This window comes from Amia ocellicauda, chromosome 12 (assembly GCF_036373705.1).
Source record: "Amia ocellicauda isolate fAmiCal2 chromosome 12, fAmiCal2.hap1, whole genome shotgun sequence".
In the NCBI taxonomy this organism is placed as follows: Eukaryota; Metazoa; Chordata; class Actinopteri; order Amiiformes; family Amiidae; genus Amia; species Amia ocellicauda.
In genome coordinates, this window is record NC_089861.1 from 6,605,918 (window position 1) to 6,633,353 (window position 27,436).

General features: G+C 40.0%; 1 protein-coding gene across 1 annotated transcript in view; it reads left to right on the forward strand.

Moving 5' to 3' along the window:
- The window catches only part of LOC136764274 (protein WWC2), a 67,702-nt gene that overhangs the window by 27,926 nt on the left and 12,340 nt on the right, over nucleotides 1–27,436 (forward strand). The window contains exons 4-18 of the mRNA XM_066718164.1: nucleotides 307–383; nucleotides 875–954; nucleotides 3,982–4,111; nucleotides 5,391–5,534; nucleotides 6,712–6,785; nucleotides 10,386–10,628; nucleotides 12,515–12,604; nucleotides 16,471–17,051; nucleotides 18,872–18,995; nucleotides 20,052–20,132; nucleotides 21,219–21,305; nucleotides 23,043–23,235; nucleotides 24,199–24,366; nucleotides 26,506–26,612; nucleotides 26,783–27,011. Of these exons, the coding sequence (XP_066574261.1) occupies nucleotides 307–383; nucleotides 875–954; nucleotides 3,982–4,111; nucleotides 5,391–5,534; nucleotides 6,712–6,785; nucleotides 10,386–10,628; nucleotides 12,515–12,604; nucleotides 16,471–17,051; nucleotides 18,872–18,995; nucleotides 20,052–20,132; nucleotides 21,219–21,305; nucleotides 23,043–23,235; nucleotides 24,199–24,366; nucleotides 26,506–26,612; nucleotides 26,783–27,011 (2,408 nt within the window). The remainder of the gene's footprint in view (nucleotides 1–306; nucleotides 384–874; nucleotides 955–3,981; nucleotides 4,112–5,390; nucleotides 5,535–6,711; nucleotides 6,786–10,385; nucleotides 10,629–12,514; nucleotides 12,605–16,470; nucleotides 17,052–18,871; nucleotides 18,996–20,051; nucleotides 20,133–21,218; nucleotides 21,306–23,042; nucleotides 23,236–24,198; nucleotides 24,367–26,505; nucleotides 26,613–26,782; nucleotides 27,012–27,436) is intronic.

A 27,436-nucleotide genomic window follows, 5' to 3' on the forward strand; every position in this document is an offset into this window, starting at 1 on the left:
AACAATAATTCAGGTGGAGTGAAAACAAGGTGATATATTGGCCCCAGAGGACCAGATTCGGAGACCATTGTTATACAAGGTATCAAGTCTTAAGATACTAATTCAAAGTTTATATCATGCACCATCGACTCCCATTTTCCCTCTGTAGTTTGCTTTTTCTGTCATAAATCGACAATGCTTAGACTACTTTCCAAGTAGCCCTCCTGTTCAGCTAGTTAAGAGTAGGTGAATCCCAATTACCATGTATGGGACAGAGAATTTATGTTGATGTATATAGAATTAATTTGACCTTTTCCCCCCCACTAGTGTTTTCAGGATCTTCGTCGAGTACAAAATATGACCCTGATATACTAAAAGCAGAAATATCAACCACAAAAGTCAGAGTAAGTAAGCATTTTTCATTTCACTTTTGATATCATTATAATTTAAAATGTATCTTTTAGAAAATTGATAATTGTATGTAAAATGTTCATGTAACACTGTGCTTAGTTCTTACTTAATTTGTATATTATATAATTGCTAAAGCATATTGTTTTCCCTATAGAGCTAATCAGTAATTAATATCAGCTGCTTTTAATTATTTGAAATTGTTTAGCCTACATTAATCTGTGTTTGTTCCAAGTATTGTGCTGCTTTGTATTGTGAACGTGTGAATGGTGCTTTTAGACTGCGTGTTCACTGGGAGCACTGGGTGTGAGTTGTATTTTGCCTCTAAAACAAAATAAAATAAAAGAAGCGATCTCAGTCCTGTCAAAATGATATGCAAAATTAATGAAAGCCTGATGTCGTCGTTGATGGCTGCCTTGTGTGAATCCCATGAGCAGTTTTAGTGGCCCTTTCTCGTGGGAATAACATGTCGGCTTTGTTTTGACAGGTGAACAAACTGAAGAGAGAACTTCTACAAATGAAGCAAGAGCTTTTGTACAAAGAGCAAGGCTTTGAAACTTTACAACAGTAAGTTCTGTCTTTATAAATATGTATTTTGCTATTAACCTAGTTGTGTTCAATTAAAAAAAACAAAAAAAAAAACCTACAGTTTCTTGTTACTGCTGTAAATGAGACTGAAAGGTAAAAGGAAGGACCTAGAAACCCAGAAGCTCTGTGGCCTCCAAGAACTGGATTTGAAGTAACCACGCAGTAACCCCTTTAGTGTTTCAGCCTTGTTCCAGATTCCTGTACTCCTGTAGTTTCCGGACGGTGTCACAGATGAAGCTTTTGCAGTTGACTTGGGTCTTACCAAGGGGAGGGTAGAGAACAGGGGCTGATCACTTGCCCCCTTCAGTTATTTGAGTTCAAACTGTCGCGGGGGAAGTTTTAATAGGATTATGCAGATTAAGGAGGGAAAAAAATCAAATGAGACATGTTAACATATTTTTTAAGAATAAGCCATTACAATCCCCCAGGAGGCCTTGGATTCATACTAAATGGGCTGCAGCCTCATGACACTACATCGGCGGCACGAACAGGGCCCGCTTGCATCAGATCCTGGGGCTCTTATCTTGTAACCTGTTGGGAAAGTAGATTCCTGCTGATGTCGAGATTTGTTGACCAATCTTATCGGCACTGTGATTTACCAACCTTTCGCTCTATTAATGAATAATTCATCATATAGCCCGTAGCTTCCATAAATTGCTTTGACTCTCTTAGCCTGTGTGTGAGAGATTGCACAGCGGTAGCACAAAGGCAATGATCTCTGCCCCTTGGCTGAGATTAGTTTTTGCAACAGGGGCACTGGACATGAGGACTTCAAAGGCAGGTTTGTGCAGGAATACTTTTGGGGGAATTTCTGATGGTCTTTGATACGCTTATTAGAAATAAGTAGCATGCAGGCCTTTTAAGCATGCTAAAATTTGGAGTAGAAAGACTGCAAAGATGTCCTACAAAGTATTGGGACAACACTTAACACAAGAAGAGAGTTGCTGACAATGTGTTTAACACTTTGGGGACAATCAATTACTGGTGATGGGAGATGTGTCCTAGTACGTTTGGAAATAAACTAGATCTACATGATCCAAATTAGTAAAACCCTTTTATTTGATACACCCTTAAAGTACTAGTTTATTTTATTAATTATGCACATTTGTTATCAAAAGAACCAAAAAGTACTCTCTACCATCTTTACACTCCTGTCTGGGCAGAATCAGTGTTCAACTTACTGAAAAGACATCAGGGCCCGATATGAGCGCTTAACAAGATTAACAAGATTTATCCGTCTGAATGAGTCACTGAATCAAGGATAAATACTTTTGATGAAATCTGTATTAGTTACTAAATAAGTTGCCGCTGTCCTGTGCCTCTGAAGAATAGTTTTTACCACATGACTGAATGGATTGGACTTTATATTTCCACTTCCAGCAGTAGAGTCCAATAATAACAACCACATCCTTAGAAAGAGAGTCATATTGAGCTAGAATGGTCACTGTTGCTGCACAGAAGGCCCTGAATCACTGGGACTGAAGTAATAATACTCACATGCTTATGCCTGGATTAAAGGTTAGCCAACCAGCCAGTTGTTATTATATTAATTGAACAATGAAGTATTGTTTTAACTCTGCTTACTCGCAAGCAATTTTGATAAAACATCCACTGTACATTTCAAAGATTGTAAACTGCATACCACAGGAAACAATAGGCAGTTGTTGTATACATTCAGTGGACCTCGGTGATATGGACGTATTGCGTTGACACCCTTGAAAGGGAGATTTGTGACAAAAGCACAAGCGCATACTTTGATAAAACTGATAGTTCTGGTGATAAGCCATCCAAATAGTTTTTTTTTTTGTCAGTTTGGCGGTTTGTTTTCGAGTCTTGTCAATGTATCACAGTCAAGGTAATGCTTATCAGAGGAAAGGCCGGGATGATAATTTGTTGGAGTAAGTGCTTTGTTGTGAATGGCATGCATTGTCCACTGCTTTCCTGGATTGACATTCTTTCGGTGACTATTTGGAATACTAGTTTTACAATGTTTTAATGCTTTTTTTCCACCCCCTCTCACTTTAAAGTGCCTGGCTATACACCTACTGCATAGATGTTTTGATGTATTTATTTATTCTTTCTTTTTCCCATGGCTGTGGGAATTCGTCTTTCAGTAGGTTGTCAAGATAATTTTACAAATATCTGAAACCAGACGTTTCATTCACTCGTTACATTCTTTTTTCCCTTGACCTTAAAACAGATCTGCAGTATTTGAAAACTTAAACATCTTCCTGTTAGGAGTAGTCTTCAGTTTACAGGAAGTGGAACATAATGATTCAGTGTCCTCAGTGGGCTGGTGACCCTAAATTTGGCATGGGCTCTGCTTTTAGAGACATTTATATCAATCAATTTAGAAGAAGGCAAATTGAAAATGCAGGAAGACAAAGGGGCACCCTTTAAAAATGTATTGTACTGTACAATGTTGAAGTCATTGTAAAGCATAGGGAAGCACACTGAGATCATGGTTAAGAGATCACTGAGAGGCATTATAAACTATGATACAATGGGCAGCTTTGGCAATGCAAAGTACATGCATGGGAAAACTGCCAAATTGCCATCCATATGTGATTGTTGCTTTCACAACAAATATCAATTATTTGGGTTGGATTAAATGAAGCCTTTCACCCTCCAGCTAATAACAAATATCAGACCTGAACTTCATAGTGATTATAATATATAAGTAGAAGAAAGAAGCATCTAAAAATACATGTTACAGGCATTTGATTTTAAATAGGCTGTGGTTCCAACTTTGATTTAATCCCAGCCTTTGTGTGTGTGAATATGTATATTTATTTCTGCATTTATTTATCGATCATCATCAGCAGCAACCTTTATTGATCATAAAAATGTCTTCTAGGTCTGTCTTCATCTCTTGGGATCCATTCTCTCTCACTCTCTTTCATTCATTCATCCATTCATTCATTCATTCATTCATTCATTCATATGAGATTACAGTTATATTGTTTTTAATTAAAAAGCTTGACTACTACTACTTTATATTTTCAGAATTGACCAAAAAATGTCCGGAGGTCAGAGTGGTTTCAAGCTGAAGGAAGCCAAGGCCATTCTGAGTGAACTCAAGTCCATTCGAAAAGCAATCAGCTCGGGAGAGAAAGAGAAACAAGACCTGATGCAGGTACGGCTTCTGAACACAGCAGAGTGTGGCTGTGTTGAGTTTACCTAATATCAGGACACTACAAATACAATCATATATAAATACTGGTATAAAAATGCAATAATTTATTGTATTTATTGTTATGAATTTCTTAGCAGACACCCATACCTAGTTGTCACAAGATATGCACATTGCATAAAGTGTGTAACAGTAAGAGCAAATAATAAATAAAATAGTATCAGTTCTAATTGAAGTAAAGTGCCAAATACAGTGCGAGATTCTGATAAGGGTAGCACCATGTAAAGCAGAAATGTGTGCAGTGAGTTCAAAGCAGGTGTAATTATTAGTGTAAGTAGTAGTGAAGCAGCTTCAGTTAAGGCAATTTAAAGTGCAAGAATAAGTTCAGATAAAATTAGAAGCAATGGTAGGGAGCATCAAGGTGGATAAGTAGAGAAGTGAAAGTTAGAAAGTGGATTTAAGTTTGAGTACCATGGTAAACTGAACAGACAGTATTTTGTCAGGGCACAGCTTTAATATTTGCTTTAAATTGTTTAATTTGTATTGTTATTGCACAATTCAACCCAATCATTAATAATCCAAAACATATACAATAAAATATCTCATGATCTGTAGCAGTATAACAGTTTTCTTTGTTAGCAATGATGATTTCTTGGCATATTTCATGTTCTACAAATAATCCTAAACAAGGATGTGTTGTTGTTAGATACCTCAATGGCTTTCAAGGCCTTGTTTATATGGCAGCAGTGGGCAACCCCTCGTACTGGAGAGGCCCAGTCCTGCAGAAGTTATAGATCTCTTTCCATCCCCACTAGTCTGGAAACAATGATTATCTTGTTTAATCTAGTAAATATGGTAGAATATCTTGTATCTGACTGTCACTTAGGTACCCTTTACCACCATGTGCGAATAAATACATACAAATATGACGTTGGCAGCAAATACAGCGAATGCTATGTCGAGAACCTAAATTGAACACAAATTCTCTCAAGACTGGGGGAAATCTATGATATAAAAAGGGACTAATGTTGATAAATATGTGTAACTTGGCTGCCAAAACTTAATTAAGAGTTCGGCCATCGATTTGTAATTTGTCAATGCATTGTTTGTTTTGTTTCGATTTTGAAAAAAGCTGTCAATGCTTCAGTTCAGTCATTTAGATTTGAGGTGAAACCAAAAACCCGAAGAGACTACAACGCCAAGGTTACCCACCACTATTTGATGGGATGTGGGTTAAGGATGATTTTTTTTTTTTTTTTTTTTTTTTTTTCTTTCACCTCAGAACCTGGCCAAGCTGAAGGAGAGGTTCCACTCGGACCGGTGTATTGGCCGGTCAGAACCAGATCTCCGACACCCCGCGGGCTCTCATCTTTCCCTGTCCAGACACACCCTGGATGCTGGCTCCCAGACTGACATCTCGGGGGAGGTGAGTCCACTGTGGGAACGCAAGGGAGAATGACTTGGACTGGAGGCCTACAGTTTTTGTATTCTTGGCCCAAGTTCAGTTGACCACAACTCGCGTGCTGTTTTGGTTACATTCTGTCAATTTCAATAGCTTGGGCTATTGATCAGCATAATTGCACCTTTCGTATTGAACTGGACCGAATCAAAACTTTGTCTTCGTTGCGAATCTCAAATTACAAACATCTACTCTATTACAGTTTAATTTCTGTTCAGAAGCCACTTTCTCTTGTTTATAAATAATTATATGGCAGGGTGCAGGTATATTGTGCTGCTTGTGGTTATGTCAACCTTTTGATTTGGTCTAGTCCTAAGTGTTTAAATCTCTTCGGTCAATAGTACCTGTGTATATTACACATCCTCATCTAAACAGAGGCTTCGCAATGATTTGTAAGAGGCATTTATCACCCGTCAAGGCAATTGGGTATATCGTGCACTGAAAATACATAAATATGGATGCTAAATACACAAAAATGAAAAATACCTAAGGATATGTCTTTAATAAAAGATTATTCCTGATTTGCATGGGATTAATCTGGGATTACATCACAAATGAAAGTTACAGATTTTACCTGCTGCTCAACAGAATTTTCCCCTTCTCAGACTTTTCTCAAATAGTTTCACTCAGTATTTAAGCATATGATGGAAATCCAAGTCAAATACAGGTCAGCCTGGAGAATAAGCTGCTTATTAGGCACGATTTTGCACAAACTGGGCTGATTTTCACAGTTGGAATGCTAATTGGGGGGAGTTAGAGTTTTTAATGGTATTAAAACCAGTCACTTGAAACGGTTACATGTGATGTTTTTCTGTGACAAACCTGATCCTGTGATAGCAGAATGCCTGTCCACAGAACATGCAAAGGAGGAACCCTTGGAAAAAGATTGGGTGGGGGTGGGGTTTGCACAGAATCTGTTTTAATAATATGAAAACGTTGAAAAATCACTTAACGCTTATCTGTACTACATTTACTACTGAACAAAGGGTGGAAATTGCTTCAAACATTAAAGCACTGATCGCATTCCTGTTTCTCTTCAGGAAAATAATATTTCGGATTTACTCAATTCTGCAGTTGTGAACAATAAGCACTAAGCTGCAAAAAACGCTCACTCCCGTCTTTTCCTCCCGTCTCTGTGTAACAGGCTGGTTTGAGAAGTAGATCAACCCTCGCTGAGAAGGTCCGACTCAGTCTACAGTATGAAGAAGCTAAAAGAAGGTACTGTTGTTGTTATGGTGGCTTCTTTGTTTTTTCTTTTCACAGCTGTAGTTAATAATGAATTTCTGGAATGCAAGCTGTTCTTTCTGAACATCTGCATTAGGTATGTTTTATCCCCTAAAGTAGCATGTAGGCAAGCAGGGTCTGAGGGATCTGTCTGCCTGTTTGCCCAATCTCATTTCAAAGATTAATGAAAATCTTACAGCAACAGAAATTGAGCTTTATTGAAAGTAACTTATTGCCATGTTTTGTTGTTTAGATGTGTCCAAGCCAGCTTTTATTTTGCAGATGTTAACACACTTGTTGCATATGAACACTAGTGAATAACATTTAGGTAAAGGAGTAGAACAGAAGGGTCTACAGGTGTTACAATAAGCCTGATGGAAAAGTACAAGGAGGTACAAATGGTGAAAGCTCTATTCTGTTTCCGTAATGGTATTAAGATGCTGGAGTGTTACATGGTACATTGTGTAGTGGAGCTCCATTACAAAGTATGGAAGTTAAACATATTTAAAATGAAGTTGTACGCTAGTCTTTAGTGTCAGCTATGCACGAGAACATGGAAGTCTGAAAGTGGCCAATGGAGAAGCCTACAAGAGAAGGTAAATCCAAGAAGGGCTCATTCACATCACAAGACTCCTTAACCCTACTTGCTTTGGGGCCCATTTAGGTGGGGGATTCACTTGAGCTACAGATTCAGGTAAATGGCTAATCCAGCGATTATGCTAAGAAGCATAGAAAGCAGATTTTCAGAGGCTCGTGGACCCTGTTTGTGTATTCTGTGTTTGTTCTCACTTGACATAGGAAACTGGGCAGGAAAAATCGACCGGGACAGTGCTTTTGTTAATCAGTGGCCGACCCTTCAGTGTGCAGAATCCACAGAGCACTCTTCAACTTACCTTTTTTTCGTCTTTAAATGACAGACGGATAGTGGACAGAGTAATTGTTTGGCTCCGATAGTGAAGCACAAGTGTGTGGTGCTAAACTAAGCGTGACTATACCTAGTTGGTCCAGAAGTGTGCAGAGAGAGCAGTTTAAGCCCTCTGCTTCAGGGAAAGAAACATACGCACACACAAACGAGTCATGCTTTGTCTAAACAACTTCCATTGAGTGTGTATTTTGAGGCATTTCCTCAAAAAAATGTTTTTATTAGATTTTTCCTGTCAATTGTTCTGTGTCGATTCCTTCATCCACTTTTATTTTCTTCTAATTAATTACATTATTACAACACTTCTTTTGAAAGTGCAACGTATGAAATCAAACTTGATACAAGTGTCAGATAAGGTTCAAAATTGATTTTACAAAAAACGTTTCTGAAAAGTGGTGAGGGGGGAAAAATGATTTTAAATATCTGGGGCTTTTTCAAAGTGGAAAGTCAGAATAGGTGACTAATGCAATAATATAAACGTTGTTGCAGTAATTTTAGTTATTTGTTCCCAAGGTTGCAGTAGCGGTTGACACAGTCTGAATTTCACACGTGTGCTCTTTTCCAGGTGGAATTACAATACACAATGACAGTAACTTAAAGTGAGAATAAAGCTCATATTTGTATACTTCTAAACTAAAAGAGAAATAGAAATTGCACAACAGTGGAAAAAGTTTTGTACAAACATACAAACGCTAGTATATAACAGTTTGTTAGCCATAACAGAACAGCAGTGTTTATATGTGAAATCTGCTGTAGGTTATTTCCTTTGTGACTGCACTTTTGTTTTGATATCTATTTATATTTTCCAGTTCTATTTTAGTTTTAGTTTCTATTTTTGCCAGGAAAAAATCCTCATTCCAATTCCAATTCAGACAACATCCTGGATGTGTGTTGCAATGTTACCCATGACATGGATACCGTGATGTCATCAAGCAGCGCCAGTTTGTGTTATCCGGTGTTTTTCCAAATGCCATTCACTTGAACACTATTATTTCCCTAAAATGAATGCAGATTCAACCCACAGTTAGCACCAGTACAGCTACATCAGACTTTCTCATCACTGAGCAATAGGACAAACTTGTAACCAAAATCAAATATTGATTTAAGTCATGCAAGAACAACATTCAGTCCGTTAACATGCATGTTGGTTCCCACTGTAATTTATGCAGCTTGTGGTTTGCTATATTTAAATATTATTTATTATTTTGTAATCAATAAGTACATGATTTTTAATTGTTTACTCACATATCGGTAATACATGTTTGTTAAGTGTATTTTATATCTGTGATGTGGCTATTTCTTTTCTGCTCTGACAGAGTAAGGCATTTAAAGCAGTGACACTGTCATTATATACAAGAATGGGGTGTAGTCAAGTGTCCTATCAGCTAAAGCACAACTAATAGATTTATTATGATGTATTAACATATCACACAACTTGATTACTTAATCACAAATGTCTGTCATGGTGGAAAACGGACACAATTTATTTTAGTTTTCCTCATGTATTTTCCAATCTATTTTTTGGTAAATCCTAATTCAACAGCTCCCCCTTCTGGACACTTTAGCTAAACCATAGCCCCCCGTCTCTGAGTTCAATACTTTGGTCTTGACAAAGGAAACATGAGTGAGCTGATTATAGTTCTGTGTTGTTTTTGTTTATGAAAAATGTGTTTAAACCAATTATTTTTACAGCCAAGGCAGTAGGATATTTCATGACTGTGACTGTGTCCCAACAAAACCCTTAAACACATCTATTATTTCATCCTTTTCATCTATAATAATATAATTATTTTATTTTTACTAACTGCCCAAAATAACTGTTATTTCCCCCCAACTTCTGCTGTGCTGTCTTTGGCTGCATATTAAGTATCCAGTACTGAAAACAAAACCTCCTTTCAAAAGCCACGCACTTCACCAAATCAAAACGTCCAATGTGAGCAAGAGAGACGTGTTTTGAAAACTCGGGTACGAGATACTACTTGAAGATGAGGATAATCATTAGGATAATCCCTAACGTTTCAATTTATCTGCAGCTTAAGCTCCGAGTCTGAATTCAACTTGCCAGGGAAAGCCAGGGCACGGGTTGACATAGGCCGAAATGACAGCTTCCTCAACGTTCATTGCGGTGGGGGGCCTCCGCAGCCAGTCACCCCGAACTCGGCGGTAGATGTTGTTCAGAGCTTGGCTGAGGTGTCTTCTCAGGGTTGTAATGAGGGTGAACAGCACTCCTTGCCTCAGATATTTCACATCTTCCTGAGCCTGCACTAAAATCCCTGCTCGAACTGCATCAACCCAATTATTAGACCATTTTCAGACAGTGTTGTTCGTGGAGGGGTATAGGAGGACACAGTCTAAGGTGGTGCGATGCTTCAAATTGAAAACCAGCTGCAAGGGGTTGTGCTGATGAATCTGCGCTGTGGGAACCTGATGTACTTGGGTGCCAGAGTCGAGAAATTCTTCACATGACCGCCCTTTTAGCGTTTATTCAGCTCATCCTGCTGAATCAAGTCTCCCCTCGTTTCTTCCCATCATGCTGGTTGTTCAACACCATACTTCGATCTTAACCATCAACCACCCTCTGTAACTCCTCCCAGAGAACGTTTATCACAGACGGTTTTCTTTTTTTTATTGATTTATTCTGAGGCATTAATGGTGTTTATCTTTTTCCCCAGCATGGCGAATGTGAAGATCGAGTTGGCCAAGCTGGAGAGCGAGACGTGGCCCGGGGCGCTGGATGTCGAGAAGGAGAAGCTCATGCTGATCAATGAGAAGGAGGAACTTCTGAAGGAGCTGCAGTTCGTGACGCCCCGGCAGCGCACGCCTGGAGAGCTGGAGAGACTGGAGGCCGAGAAGCAGCGCCTGGAAGAGGACCTGCTGTCGGTCAGGAGCACGCCCAGCCAGGCCCTGGCAGAGAGGTGAGAGGAGGATTGTCCCACCCATCACTGGCGGCACAAAATTAAAATAACCACAGAAACACAAGACTTTAGGATTCCTCCTGCTGTTCAGATTTGTCAGCCTCCTCTGCTTCTTGCTTTACTTCTCCTGGAACGTTCAAACATTCACGTTTTATTGTGCTAATACTAAGCGTTCATGTGCCTGTGCTGTCCCTTACACAGAACAGGGAAAGTTTGAAATGAAAACCGAACATTTAATTTTTAAGCTCTCCGTAAAACCGTCTAAAACATCACAAGAATGTGGTTGATCGTTCATGTTTTCGAAAACCTGTTAGCAATGCTCTTCCCGTCACGTTCTGTCTCTTTCTAGCATTTGAAAGGAAGTAAATGCGGGTGGGGATCTTGAGGAAATTCTATGTCTACTGTGATTTATTACAAAAATGCAAATCAAGCCGATACTTGGCTGGCAGATCGTTCACGATAGGGCACTAGTCTCTTTTCAAGTGGTCATATAATATTTAATAGCCCAGCCCTGTTAGCTTATCTACCACTGACAAGCTGGGAAATGCAAAGTGCTACTTCTGTAACACCTTTGCTACAGACTGAATATTTACTGTCATTTTCCTAGCAGGTATTTTTAGCTCGCTGTCTTGTTTACACTCCTTTCTTTCCTCCCCCAGTTATTAGGTATGCCGTAGCTCCCCCATAATTTGTCAGGCTTTTGTGTTCCCAGAGTGTTTTCTTTGGGAGTTTGTTTCTGTGGCAGTTCAGGCATATTTTGACTGTCACAGCACAGCAGACGTTGCCGCTGCACCACAAAAGCCGCCGCGACTGCATTACCAGCCCCTGTAGTTGAGGGAAAGACACCTCTGATTTGAGACTGGGGGGGATACAAGGCAAGGCATTCATTTGCAATAAAGAGGGGGCTCTTCAACTCCTATTGTAAGGAAATGAAATCCAGGGAGCAGTAAATGACCACTTTGTCAACCAAAAAACACTCAGATGCACAGAGAGTTTGCGACTCCAAGCCAAGCTGCATTGCATCGGATCCCTCAAATATGAAACCGCCTTTCCTTTGAAATGATGGTGTTTTAACCCTTTTTAACCCGATATTATCAGGGGGGGGCACAATGCACTTGCATATCTTTAAGCACCAAATGGCCTGTCATTTCCTTTGTTTTTAAACATTGGTATAATGTTCGTAGGCGGCTTTGCTTTGTTCTGTATTTTGGTGGTTGCCACAGTAACTGTTCCCTGATGGGTATGACAATGAATGTGGAAATTGACTTTTAAATTGTATTCCCTTTGTGTTTTTGACAGTTTTTATTTTCTTTTTCCTCTCACCATAATAATATCAGCCGACAGTGACACACCATACATCTCTGGGTCTTTGTTTACTGTATATATTTTTTCTAAATGATTCCTAATGGGATTGATGCCCTAAACCTATACCTTAAACTAAGATGAATGCAGTTTTGTGTGACTTATGATAAACAATCAAGGTGCATTGTTTGATTTTTAGTATTATAATTTGTTTCTATAATTCTGATGAACACAATTGAAACCTACAGTATTAGAAATATAAAAGTCTTAATTGCTCATGCACCCATGTGTTATTCTGCTATTTGTTCAAGTTAGATTTTATTTGCATTCAACATTTCGTCAAAATTGTCTTACAGACCTTTAATTCACATGCACTCCGTTGAAGACATAAAAAACTCATATATCTCAATTATTTAAAAAAATATCTGAGGAATAGACATTATCTGCTAAAATAGGACTATTTTGGAAAAGAGGTGCCTAGCAAAATATGTGGCAGAATATAAATTCGCAATGAACAACAACAACAAAAATACAATGCTCTGATGGAAGCCTGTTCTGATTCACCTACATTTTATTCTCTTTAGGTTGAAAGTACAGGAGAAGAGGCGGGAGCTGGTACAGAAGCTGGAGGAGTCGACAAGACTGGCAACGCTCTTACATTCGCAGCTGAAAAGGTGATTAGAGTCATTTGTAAATGTGAAGAGGGTGGCATCTAATGACACAAGAAACAAAAGGGAAATGGTGAATTTAAATGTAGGGAAATGAATATAAAGCCCATAGTTAGTGTAGGACTATACACTCACCTAAAGGATTATTAGGAACACCTGTTCAATTTCTCATTAATGCAATTATCTAACCAACCAATCACATGGCAGTTGCTTCAATGCATTTAGGGGTGTGGTCCTGGTCAAGACAATCTCCTGAGCTCCAAACTGAATGTCTGAATGGGAAAGAAAGGTGATTTAAGCAATTGTGAGCGTGGCATGGTTGTTGGTGCCAGACGGGCCGGTCTGAGTATTTCACAATCTGCTCAGTTACTGGGATTTTCACGCACAACCATTTCTAGGGTTTACAAAGAATGGTGTGAAAAGGGAAAAACATCCAGTATGCGGCAGTCCTGTGGGCGAAAATGCCTTGTTGATGCTAGAGGTCAGAGGAGAATGGGCCGACTGATTCAAGCTGATAGAAGAGCAACTTTGACTGAAATAACCACTCGTTACAACCGAGGTATGCAGCAAAGCATTTGTGAAGCCACAACACGTACAACCTTGAGGCGGATGGGCTACAACAGCAGAAGACCCCACCGGGTACCACTCATCTCCACTACAAATAGGAAAAAGAGGCTACAATTTGCACAAGCTCACCAAAATTGGACAGTTGAAGACTGGAAAAATGTTGCCTGGTCTGATGAGTCTCGATTTCTGTTGAGACATTCAGATGGTAGAGTCAGAATTTGGCGTAAACAGAATGAGAACATGGATCCATCATGCCTTGTTACCACTGTGCAGGCTGGTGGTGGTGGTGTAATGGTGTGGGGGATGTTTTCTTGGCACACTTTAGGCCCCTTAGTGCCAATTGGGCATCGTTTAAATGCCACGGCCTACCTGAGCATTGTTTCTGACCATGTCCATCCCTTTATGACCACCATGTACCCATCCTCTGATGGCTACTTCCAGCAGGATAATGCACCATGTCACAAAGGTCGAATCATTTCAAATTGGTTTCTTGAACATGACAATGAGTTCACTGTACTAAACTGGCCCCCACAGTCACCAGATCTCAACCCAATAGAGCATCTTTGGGATGTGGTGGAACGGGAGCTTCGTGCCCTGGATGTGCATCCCACAAATCTCCATCAACTGCAAGATGCTATCCTATCAATATGGGCCAACATTTCTAAAGAATGCTTTCAGCACCTTGTTGAATCAATGCCACATAGAATTAAGGCAGTTCTGAAGGCGAAAGGGGGTCAAACACAGTATTAGTATGGTGTTCCTAATAATCCTTTAGGTGAGTGTATAACTACATAGCAATGGGTCTGTAGAGTTGGTCAAAAGCTGAGAAGGTCTGCTAACTTCTCCGATGTGGGTTAGCTTACATCCCGGAAGGAAGCTTTTAAGACACAGAGAGATATGTTTTTGCCTTATCTTGAGGAATGTGCCTGACGTATGTACCGCCACTGCCTTCTCTGACCACAGCTTTGATTGTCATTAAGGGCATGGTGCCGGCTTTACTCACATTTAAATGATTCTTCCAAAGCCACGTGACGGGGCAACAATCTTCCCTGGGTCACATGGGATTCTCCGCAGCCAAGATGCTGTTTACCTGGCGTAATCTTCCGTTACTGTCCAGCACACTAGTCATTCATCATGGCAAAGTGTTAAGCCCCCCTTACAGTATTAAAGGACTAAATTGACCATCAGATAGGGACATTAAAAGGCAGACATTGAAATATTAGTCCCCATGTCGAATGAGTGATTTGCTTTCGTATAGATTTTTCTTCCGAAATCAAAACTGCATGCAAAACGCTTTTCCTGAAATGTACAGCCATCACCTAGTTAGAAAAACAGTCATGACCTTTCTATGTAAATGCCGACAATGAACCGGGAGTAGCTAAGACACTAAACTGACATGTAACAATACGAAGAAGACATTGTTGAACTTACAAAGTGCAGTGAAGATCAAAGCACTTTGTAGCAACAGTTGACATCCTTTTATCTGACTGTCTTCCTTTCTTTATTTTTTTCCTGAAGGTCCTTGAGACCTCAAATAAACCTTTGCTACTCTTGCATCTCACATGTATTGCCATATGTTTCAAGTGCATTGTTGAAAGCATCCCATTTTGAGCACTGCATTTCCTCAATAGTTGCACCAAGGTGAATAATCCTGAAATAGTTGTATTGATTCCATCACAACACTTACACGGCTTTAAATTTGATAGATCGTGGTGCCTTGTAAAACAGTTTGAGAAAGACTGGAAAAAATAGCTGGAGAAAACAGAAATAGACACAAGTCACAAAGGAATAAATCTTGCCAAAGTCCTACTTCAGAAGCCACCATTGAATCTGATGATTTTGTACAGGTTTAAAACACATCAAGTTAGATGCTTTATTTCATTTGTCACATCAAAAGGTTGAACATAGTGTGAATTTTGTTTTTAGATTCAGCTGAATGGAATCACTTTGATTTAATTATTGTTGTGCTGAGGATAACATTTTGGTAAAGAACCCTCCCCCCCAAAAAAAAACTGAAATTAATGAATTAACGTGAAACAGATTTGTATGATACCAGAGAACATTACAAACACAATATTTTTCATCTTACTGTGTTACATGCTCATTTAAGAACTAGTCCAATATTTGTACGTCAAATTAGACGCATTGTGGGGGACTGTGGATTTATCCCAATAAATGTTTTTCACCAGAATCCACTGTGTGCAAAACTCCAGGAAATGTCTTGATGATAACTTACATACTAGACAACTTCAGGAATGAAAACCATAAGCCTAATTATTTATTTTTCGCAGAGGCTTATGTGAATATTTCCAAAAAATAAATACTTTAATTTCCATCCAGTCCAAATCTCTTAATGGCGCATTAGAAGCCCCCCAACTATCTTCCTAAAAAGAAAAAACAACCTTTAGGAACAGAAAGCTTCCCCTTGCAGTAGAGAAAACCGTGAGAAACATTTTAATCTCGGCCACACCGAGTATAAAGCTCCGAGCTAGGAAACACAAGTTTGGTCTTTTGCTCTGTATGCATATTAGATTGTGAGCGTGGTATTAATAAAAATCATAATCGTCACCGATGTTAAATGTAAGTGCCGCTTTGGTAATTGCTTATCTATGCCGTTCGAGAAAGGGGAGAATTATGAATCATGCATCCAGGGCTTTTACAATGGATCATGTGAGAGAAGCTAGTTTTTCTTGCCATTTAAAATCTACTCTAACACGCCCAATGTATACCCATGTAATGTGTGAATACTTTTGTCCATGCATAGTACTTTTTGGTAATGTGGTTTTTTTCCATGTAACTTGTCTCTTTAGCCCTATATACCTGCATATGCCTTAGTTTTATATAGTTTATGCAGAAAATGTATTCATTTTCGACTACATGGATCATTTCTTCAAAGAATGCTTCCTCATTGTGTCTTTTACCGCTAGACAATTTGTGACACCTATCCCCTTTTTTGAGTGTTAATTGAGGAACTTTTCCAAAGCATTTGATATGTTTAAATACTATTGTTTTCTTTTGAGCTACCCACACATAAACATTGACTTGATCCTGTGTTTAAACCTCTCTTCAGTAACTGATTCGGTTTGTCTAACCTCCGTTAAGGCTTGTATTTCATGCACTTGTTTTAATTATTTGTTTTAGTTATTTTACCCTTGTGAAAAGAAATTTAAAAAATGCATGTTTTAGTAGGTCCTGATGCTGCAGAAAACGATTATTCCACTCTTCAGATGTAGTTGCAGTGTCAAATGGTGGTGATTTACTTATTTTACCAAATTCCTCCTCTCTTTGTTCTCCTCCTCCGCCAGCCTCTCTGCAAGCACGCTGTCCGTGTCTTCTGGAAGCAGCCTGGGCTCCCTGGCCTCCAGCCGAGGGTCTCTGAACACCTCCAGCAGGGGCTCCCTGAACTCCTTGAGCTCCACAGACCTCTACTACAACCCCACCGACCAGCCCATAGACCTGGACTATCAGTACAAGCTGGACCTCTTGCTGCAGGAAAAGCCTGCGTACATTCCCTCGGGCCCCATCACCACCATCCATGAGGATGAGGTGGTCAAGTCACACAGGGGCCCCGAGGACCCGGTGCCTGGCCACCCCCTGAAGCCCGCGGAGCCCTCCAAATCGGTCACGTCCCTCTCCTCCCGATCGTCCCTCTCCTCCCTCTCTCCGCCCGGCTCCCCCCTGGTCCTGGAGGGGGCTTTCTCGCAGTCGGCACAGGACTCCCCGCTGCATGACCTGAGCATAGACTTTGGGGACTGCGAAATGGCGGGTGATTTTGCCGGCCTAAGCTTTTACGAGAACCAAATGTTACTGGACTCCGAGCCTGGGGAGAAGGAGACCGGGGAGGGGGTGCGCCGGCCCCTCGCCACGCTGCATGAAGGCGCGTCAGGTATGAAGAATGCCTTTGGGTTTGGTATGATTTGTTTTTTCCTAATTGGAAGTTAGTCAACATTCAGCCCAAAATACACACTTTCATAACAAACTTTTGTTTCAGTTTTTAGCGGTTTATCCAGCTCAATGTAATTTTTGTCTCGGGACTTGTGGGAAAATCCCTTGGAGATCCCCATTCTGCTTTGATGTAAAACACAAACAGCCCACATAAGTTATTTGTTGATATATTTTATTTCTCTCTCCAAAGCTCAGTTTTAATTCAGCCATTGACCAAAATATTTATTTGCTTTGCACTTCTATAATGGGAAGTTGAGGGGTGGGGGGGAAGGGTCTTTGCAATATTTCTACTCCTGTACCCCCTTTCGGTGAAGGGAACAAACTGTGGTGAACATTAATCTAAACCTACATTGTCTAGAACATTTCCTTTCGTCCTAGAAGTGAAACAGAAATGCATTTTTCTTTATCTTTTTTAAATAAATGGGAGTAATGTGTCTCGAGGGCAGAGAAGTGAAACGCAATCGCACAGAGAGAGGATTAGGACTGAAAGCAACCATGTCACACATTCCAGGAATGTAGTCCTGTGTGTGGAGAACTGGTTTTACCACATAGTGAGCAAGCCATTGGTGAGCTGTAAGAAATAGCTGGCTGTCTTAAGAAATGTTAAGATCATGAAACCCGAGGCAGTAGAAAAACACTGGAGCCATTACAGCACACACAGCCAAATACAAAAGAGTTTTTCTTATCTTGGAAACCAGCACTTAAAAGCTTGGCACCCATTTTTTGGATTATTAAGTGGTATATATCAACGACTGCATGCCTAACGTATTACCCATGTAATGTGTGAATACTGTTGTCAATGCATAGTAGTTTTTGGTAATGTGGCTGGTTTGAGTATTTTCTCCTTAAATGCAGTATTTATATGTAACTTAGATCTTCAGCCCTATATACCTGCATATGCCTTAGTTTTGTATAGTTTGTGCAGAAAGTGAATCAATTTTCTTTGACTACACAGATCATTTCTTCAACTGTTTGAAGAACTTAAAAGAACGCTTCCTCTTTGTGTCTTTTACCGCTAGACAATTTGTGACACCTATTCCTTCTTTTGAGTGTTAATTCTGAGGAACTTTTTCGAAGCATTTTATATATTTAAATACCATTGTTTTCTTTTGAGCTACCCACATATAAACCTTGACTTGATCCTGTGTTTAAAACTCTCTTCAGTAACTGATTCGGTTTTTCTAACCTCATTTAAAGACGGTATTTTATACACTTCCACCATCTACTGGCTGACGGTTGTATTGCAGATTCATTACCATTCTTGAGAGTGTAAGATCAAAGACTTCTTCACATTCTACTGATTCAGTATTGCAAATACTGACAGATGTATGTTTATATTAATTTTTAAAGAAAAAGGATCAGAAGCTAGCAGTGTGTGTATATATATATATATATATATATATATATTTTTTTTTTTTAAATAGCAGGACCAAGTTACAGAAATATCTTTTAATTATCTTTCCCAACTAAGCTTCAAATTCTATAACTGCTGTGCTTTTTATCTAGTATTGGGACGCCATTGCACTGAACATCAAGAAAAAGTAGGGCTGTTTTTCCTGTCATGTTCTTTTAGTTTTTTTTTAAGCCAACTTGCTTGTTTCCTTTTTGCTGACAGATTCAGCCCACATGGAGGAAAAATGAACGGAGATCAGCGTTCCTTGTAGATTTGATGCCTGGGAGAGAGAGAAGAACACAATTATAATGTGTGTGTTCTTTCCCCACCTGTTATGATTATTAGTATTATTTTTTTCCCCCCTGCAGATACCGATTTGCAAAGGAGGCCCGCAGTTCATTTACTTGAAGAGAAGACTGGGTGCGTCTCGGCCGCTGTTTCGGACGAGTCGGTTGCCGGTGACAGCGGTGTGTATGAGGCATCAGTCAAACGGTACGCGTCTTGTGTTGAATACAAAAGATGTTGACTGGGGCGTCTTTGATCCTTTGCTTCCCTCTCATCCGCCGACATCAGGTCTGCTTCCAATTCATTAAAATCAGCCGTTCTCTCTGGTCTTAAACAACACGGGATGCTTGTTACTGGAAAGCTCGGCTTCATCTTCAAATTAATCTGGACACCTGTCTTCTGCCAAAGGGCCTCGAGACGGCCATACTCAATTTCACAGCGCACCCCAAACTGCCCATCAGTGAAGAGGTTAAAGTTAGCCATTCTTAAAAGCAAATGGCAGATTTTGAACTGAGGCCTCTGAGTACACAAAATGTGTTATTTTAGAATATTAAATGCAAATTGTCCTTCTGCAATTATAAACCCTTCAGGTTGTCTCATGGAACAGTATAACTGGATGTGGTTGTCCTGTGTATTCTTTGTGAAGTAATGCACCGCCTCGACACACTGCACTGCGTACGGTTTGCTCGACTCCGAAGCCTCACTAATACATTCAATAGAAGAAGATAAGCGAACCCTCTAAACAGGTCCTGCTTTACTTCATGGTGTTTTCACAGTCCACCTGTCCTTGCTTAATGACTGAACAACTTTTAACTTTTCTTTTTGTGCTTTCAGTTTGTTTAAAACAAAAACACTAACTTTCATCTTCTTTCTTTTGATTTTTTTTTTTTTTTTTCTCTTTTTGAAACCATCCTGTCTGTGGTCTCGCTGCTTCTGTTCTCCTCAGATTTGTTCACATCTCCATTTTAATTAGGCTGCTCGGCTGGTCAGGAAGCAAGCCCCCTCAGGTGCATAGCTCCAGAAGGGCACTTTAGTGTGTAATTAATTTGCTCATAAACATGTAACCTTTTAGTCCTCTGATTTTCTCCAATCAGAATGAAATCTGATCATAACAGGGATTTTTTTTGTGTGGTTGTTGTCATAAGAAATGGATACACACAGATACACACAAACTCATCAGTATATGTGCATGCCTTTTGTATTGTAAAAAAAAAAATCTTCTATATTCTACTTTGTGTGAACTATTTGTACCTATATTTTCAGGTCAGTGGAAGCTGAGGACCCGGTCTATATTGAAGATGACCCCACAGCATATGAATCGGCACAGGTCCAGATTGGGCTGAAGTAAGATTCCCCCCCGCCTTCTGTGATTTGCATTTACTGTCCACAAACGGTTTAGCTTTTTAATGCCAAATGCCATATACCCCATGGCTGGCCATTCCCCTCCGCTCTGATAGGTCACCTTTAATCACCAATTTTATAACGGGCTTTGGAACAAATGTGAGTTTGCGGTCAATTAAGGACGGTATTAGATCAGTTAAGTTAAGAGTCTGCCGCCCGCTCCTGAGAGTGCAGTTTGGACATGTTTACATTCCACACGCTCCCCAAAGCACATCATTGAGCAAATGACCAGCTCAGTCGTAAGTGGTCAGAACGAAATTGTTCCCAGTCTTAAGTAATTGATGGTTTAACAGTGATTTTATTCGGCTGGACTGTGACCTTGTAGGACCACCCCCTCGTATTTACTTTATCAAAGGGAAATAAGAAAATGTGTCGATGTTTTGGCTTTCCCAAGTGAAAATCACAGCTCGCAGTACTAGTCAATCACTGTTCTTCTTGTACTGACGTCTGATACAAGAAAGAGCTGAAATACACTACTTTAAAGATGTATTGTAAGTTTTCTTGAAGGCCAATGCCTGCTTATCTCAAGCTTAAATATCCTCACCCTCTTTTACGTTATTATTATAATTTTTTTTAACTTGCGTTAAAGAAAACTTTCTTACAATTTTGCGCCATAAGAAATCGTGACATTCACTTAATTTGGCATTGACATATTTGGCTACACAGCAAAGAAACATTTTTTTTTTTTATTTAGTGGAGATTGTGAACTTTCTGATTCATCATTTTGTACAGCATTTTAGAATTCAGTAACACTTGGGTCTAGACTGAACCTTTGTTAATTAATTTGTTATTAGAAAGCGGCTTCTGACGATAAAATAAACCATGATAGAGTACAGGTTTTGCGATTAGCGCTTGGGTAAAAGTTTTGATTTGATCTAGCCCTTACAAATAGGGCTTGTACACAACAGTCAAAATGACAGCTGAAGATAAGATTTTCTGTGCAAGACAGGGAAGTGACAGACACAGAGCTTCACACTGAGATGACCCGATATCTAATTGTTCCCGTCCTTTTTTTTTGTCTCTTTACAGATATGATGCCAGCAACTCCAGTTTTGTAGTCATTATAATGCAGCTCAGAAATCAGTCTGCTCTTTTGGTGCCGCAAGGTACAAAAGTGTGAGTACACCCCAGATCAAACGCTTCAGCCCTTGTTCCAACACAACAGAAAAAACTAAACAGGCAAACAGGTGTCCTCCAAAATGGGCACTGCCAAGCCACCTGCTGTGTTTCACATTGCAGGGCCACGGTGCAAACAGCAGAGCTATAACAGTGTAGGGAGGTCTAATGTAGCTCCCACTGATCACACTGCAGGTTGTCACTGCCTGGTTGCACGCCAGCCAATGGGCAGGTTCAGGTCAGTCGTGTACTCCATTTAATGATGCTAGACCTGCTCTCTTGAGTGGCAGCTTTTACCAGGTGAGCTACTGTTTAACATCACTGTAGTGGCTATGTATTTAGACCCAGTTCAGTGTTAAAATGACATCACAGAACCATCGCAAGGCTTGGCACAAATGGTTTGTTTAAAATTGAAATTGTCCTGTTACTTTAGCAATGAAACAGTGTGGTTTGACATCAGCAGCTGAGTGCAAGGTTCAGAGCCTTACTGTTGTTATGCTCCTTATTTTTCCCACCATGTTATTTATTTTTAAATAACAGCTTTTAATGTTTCTTTCTTGCCCTAATAACAAAAATGATGAGTGGGTTCAAGATTGCCTCTCTGAATCTCATTCTGTTTGTGAGAAATGCACTGAATTGAACAGTTTCTAAAGCTGCATTGAATTAATGCATTAATGTGAAAAAATACACTATATAGTTTAATTTCTTTTAAAATATAGAGGTTTTGATTAGGAGATTTAGCATGTTTATATGTGTGTGTGTGTGTGTATGTATATATATAGATATATAGATATATATAGATATATAGATGTGTATATATATATATATATATATATATATATATATATATATATATATATATATATAGATAGATAGATATAATGACAGGGCTGAGATTATGAAAGCTAGATTGTACAGTGAAGGTGTTGATTGCCTTAGCCTTTGCTATCCCAGCTGGAGTTGTGTGAGATGTGGCCATCTCAGAGCATTAGCACCCCCCTCCCAATCATGTGCAATACAGAAGACTTGCTTAATTGTCCCATGTACTCATGAAATCCAAAAAGGGGTTATTACTTTACAGTGTGAGGGTGATGAGATTTCACTAATTTACACATCTGTAAGACTGAACAGAAAGGTGAAAGGCGAGGCACAAAAGGTGGAAATGATTTGTTAGTTTGTTTATTAGCAGATATTTATTTGTGATCCAGGCTGACTTCGTTTTCACAAGAAACCTTTCCAAAGCGTTACAAAGTGCAGGAAATCCAAGCAGTGCAAATTACAGTAATCATACATCCTGGTACAGTGAGCCAACAAGTGTATGTGCTAAAGTAATAAATGAGAGGCTGGGGCGCAGTTGAAATGATAAGGGATTAAATCCTTTCACTGCAGAATGTGCTTTTAAATCAAGTCTGGTTTCTTTTTGTATTTTGTGTTTATATTTCCTATTTCTACTAAGTGTAAAATATGTCTTGCAGTCAGAGCATAGAGGCCCTGAGCTTTAGATTTAAAACTGTGACCCTTTATACCTACAGTATAAAATATGATCGTATTTTGTTCCAACAAATCAATACAGAGCATGCATTTAGCAGCACCCTTTTCTACCTACTCTACATGAGCATAAGTAAGCATATCCTTTTCCTTTCCACTTCTCCTTCCCCTTTTCCCCCCCTTCCTTCAAAGTGTAGGTTTTCATTTCCGATCTCCTCTGGCAACTAAATTGAGTTCCTCTCCCTTCAGGTACGTCAGAGTTGCCTTGCTTCCGTCGTCAAACGACATCAGCTGTCTGTTCCGCACCAAGGTGCACTGCGTGGCCGACAGCACCGTCTTCAACGAGGTCTTCAGGGTTGCGGTCTCACAGACTGTTCTCCGGCATAAGACCCTGAGAGTCGACGTTTGCACCGTGGGCAAAACTCGGCAGGAGCAATGTCTGGTACGCTCCGTTTTAATGCTTTACACGCCTACCTCTATTTGCATGTTGTGCGTCCACCTTGGCATGTGAAACGATCCTTGCGGCGGCTCCCGAGTGGCACATCTGGGAAAAGCACTCCGGTGGAATCCAGGATGTGTCCTGCGGGCTCGATGTCTTGATTTCGAATCCAGCCTTTTCCTGTGGTGGGATGCCGTTAGGCTCTGGCGGTGCAATTAGCCAAACACTGCTGGAGTGGTTTGGGAGGAAAGCCAGCTGGGGAAGATTGAGTTTGTCACATACAAGCTATTCCTTTGGCTCTCCAGGCACCTGAAAGTTCAGGATGTTGGCTCTTCCATCTGCATGAAATCGTCTGATTTGTTGTGACAGATGGACTAGGCATTCTGGGCCTCCAGTGCGAGAAATAGGGGATGGCTTTCACAGCATATGTAACGGAGGACGTGAGTTTTGTCTCCAGCCATCCCGAAGCAACATGGAAGCCATAGCAGTAAGCCGAGTACAATTACTGCTGCTTCCAACTGGAGTAATAAAGCAATTGTAGATTCTACATTTATTTGAATACGATCCAATGGAACTCCTTTAATTCCAACAGGCTTCCATACAAAACCTAAGGGGCAAACATCTTTTGAAACATCTACTTTAGCCCAGTGGCAGTATATTTGGTCTGATTCGCCAATTGATTAAATTAACCGGGTCAAAGCGTGGTAGGAATGTTTATGTTTTGGTGTATGTGCTTGCAGAGGCTCTGTGAATGCAAAGAGGATTTATGTGAAGGTTAATAATTGTATTAAAGCACTGCAGAAAATAAAATAAATAGTGTGCAATGAAGGTTCATGCTCAATAGCAGCCTTCTAACCTGTTTAGATGTTGTCAAGTACATCAGACACAATTCCTTATACACTCCTCTGTTCTTTCATCTGCTGCTGAGCAACCTGTGGCAAACCACTCATCTTGTTCTCTTGGCAGGCAGGAACTCAGATCAGCCTGGCAGACCACCTGCTCTCTGCCGAGATCTCCAGCCACTGGTATAACTTACTGACTTGTAAGAGAGCCTCCAGCCAGAAGAGCAAAGAGCACAGTGAAGGAATTGCGGGAGCTCTCACTGACCAGCACTCCAACCTTATCGTGGATTTGGTAAGCGAGACTCTTGCAGCCCTTGCTTGTATGTATGTGGTTTTGATGTCAAGTGTGGTTACTAAGCATAAAACAGGACCTCATAATCTCAGGTGCACTTTTATATCCACTCAGCATAAGCCCATAAGTAAGTCCTCGGTGCTGAATTTGTGCGTTTCCCAATACTTTCTGATCTAAGCTTATATACAGAAATTACACATTTTGTCAAAATGAAACAGAAGATCTCTATATATTCCTTGTATACCTAGCAAATAAATACAAATCAAATAGAAATATATAAACCAACAAACAAGAAAACACCATCAAATCCGCATACACGCACACACATTTGTTGTTTTCTTGTTTGTTGGTCTTTTCATTGGTTTTCAATTCCAGGAGTTAGCTGTCATTTATAGTTCAAAAGGGAAGTAAACTTATCTTACTTCAGTATTTACTTATATAAATTAAGCAGCAAGGAGAAATTTGTACCTCATGAGCTGCAAATTATTGAAACTTAGGCAAGTTTAGTTCCAACACCTCTCCACAGAATAAAGATTTCTTATTGAACGATGTCTAAACAAATGAAAAGCCAGGTACAGTGCTTCTCAGATACAACTTACTGTGTGTGTGTGTGTGTGTGTGTGTGTGTGTGTGTGTGTAGGGGGGGTTCTGTTCAGATCATATTACTTCCCAATCAGAACTGAAATTAACTGTGACCAAATGTAATTTAGATTAATCTTCCTCCGTATTCTCTCTGTCCTTTGCAAGAAAAACATTCTTAGAGTGTGTCGGATGAAATGGTAATGAAGGAGAATTTAGTGAGGCATCATTTTGTCATTACATTATCTCGGGAATGCTGTCTTTAAGATAGTTAAAGGACAAGTTAACTTAGTCTTGAAAAAGTAATCAATAACAGGAATCACTGCATTTCCTTACTTGTTATGAGATTATGTTGCAGTATTAATATTACATGTGTTTGCAATGTTCAAATCTGGAGTTCTACACCCAGTAACTCAAAATAAAGATAAAACATAAAATTTAACTTTTATGACTTAAGCCCCCCCCCCCCAGTTGTCCTTCAAGCTTATACATATCCATATGTTGTAGGTAATTATCTTTCTCTTGATGATTCAATGATGGCAGGGGGATACATGTAAGAGTTTTAGACCAGGAAATAGACCCTGTCGGGGGTCTAAGTGCTAAAAGCCCCAGTTGAGGGTCAGAGTGTGTATTATGTGGTCCTATTGCAGTGGAACTACATACAACTCTGTGGGTGACACTGCATCAATTCACTTTTGAACAGTGCGCAAAGAGTTAAACTCTGCCCGGTGGGATGAATTAACACTTCAGACTGAAGAACAGCTGATTAAATTTGGATTGATTGTCGCTTGATGTGAAAAGAAGTTCAGAGAAAAGTACTCACTTCTAAGTGATTGATGGCCGCCCTCACCCCCTCACTCCCCCTCACCCTACCCTTCTCTCCTTGAGACACTGGTTGTGAATATTAAAGCCACTGTCAACTTTTAAGTGAAAGAAAAAAAAACTCAAAAGGTTTATATAACATTTTAATTTTTGCATCAGTTCATTCAAATGTGAACATATGTTATTGCGTGATTCCTAAAGATGAATATTGCTCATTTATCGATGATATCGTAGTTTTTCGCAGTTTATTGAACAGTGTTTCAGTTTTAAAATGTTAGGGTCCACGTAACACGACTGTTGATCGCGGCTCATCTGGTGTGTAAAGAATGCAATGCAACGGTGTTGTCCACTATGGATCTCAACTTTGCTTTGTGACAGATACACACACGTTGGTGCCGCTATCATTATGAGGACTCTCCATAGACATAATGATTTTTATACTGTACAAACTATAGATTCTATCCCCTAACCCTGAACCTAACCCCCATAATAAACTTTCTGCATTTTTACATTTTCAAAAAAACATAATTTAGTATGTTTTTTTAAGCGGTTTGAATTATGGGGGACATTGGCAATGTTCTCATAAGCCACCATTTTTGCATAATAACCTTGTAATTACCAGTTTGTAACCTAAAAAAAAGTCCTCGTAAATCACATAAACCAACCCACACACACACAGCTTGATGTTGCGACTATCAGTTGCTCCAGCCGACCCACATGTGCTTGACTTTGTTACAGGATGCTGTGTCTGCATTGCTGGAGAGGACTTCGGCTGAGCTGGAAGCTGTGGAGCAAGAACTCGCACAAGAGGAGAGCGATGGCCAGCTGGAGCCCGGAGAGGAATGGTAGGGTCCCATTCCAGCAGGTTAAACTGCCCTCCTTAAAGGCCAACTGAGAAGGGGAATTCATTATTTATTCTTTGTAAAACATTTCACACACACTGCGTCTTGCGGGAGATCTTCAGCAAATGAAAGCCTCCTTTTGGGCCTAAGAAAGATAATCCTCTATCTTTCAGGTTAGAGATGTTGATCGAGGACAGTGGGGAAGTGGCTGTGGGGGAGGAAGAGGAAGAGGAGGAGGAGGAAGACCCCAAACTGGCTGAGGAAGTGGAAGAGCAGGAGGAGGAGGAGGAGCAGCACTTGTTCCAAGAGGAAGAGAGAGAAGACCACCATGAATCAGAACAGGAAAAAGAAAGCAAGGAGTTTGAGGACAGCAGCTCCCAGATATGTGAAGGACCAACTTTGGTACGTATTCTTGTAGGTAATATAATGCGCTTAGTTCACAAAATGCTTGCAAACGGCCCCCCAAATAATAATTCGAACAAACTCCTAAACATAATAATCTGCATTAAAACTGCTGATCTCACTCATTAGTAAATCCCTAACCACCTAAACCAGGCCCTAATTGCAGAGAACTGAGCGTTCAGGGATGCGAGTGAAGAGCCGTTCACATCATCCTCACCCTCGTTGCATTAGCCGCTGTTTCAAACCTTCTACACAGTACAAGCCTTCGTGTTTGACATTATATAGAGCAAACAAACCTTATTAACGTTAATAAGGTGCAGATGTTGGTCAGGGACCGGGCGGCGCTGACATCCTTGGCTACGTTTTGCTATCCTGGAGGAAGCGATGTGTCTAGCAGAACAGCAGTCCTTGCTTGCGTTCGGTGT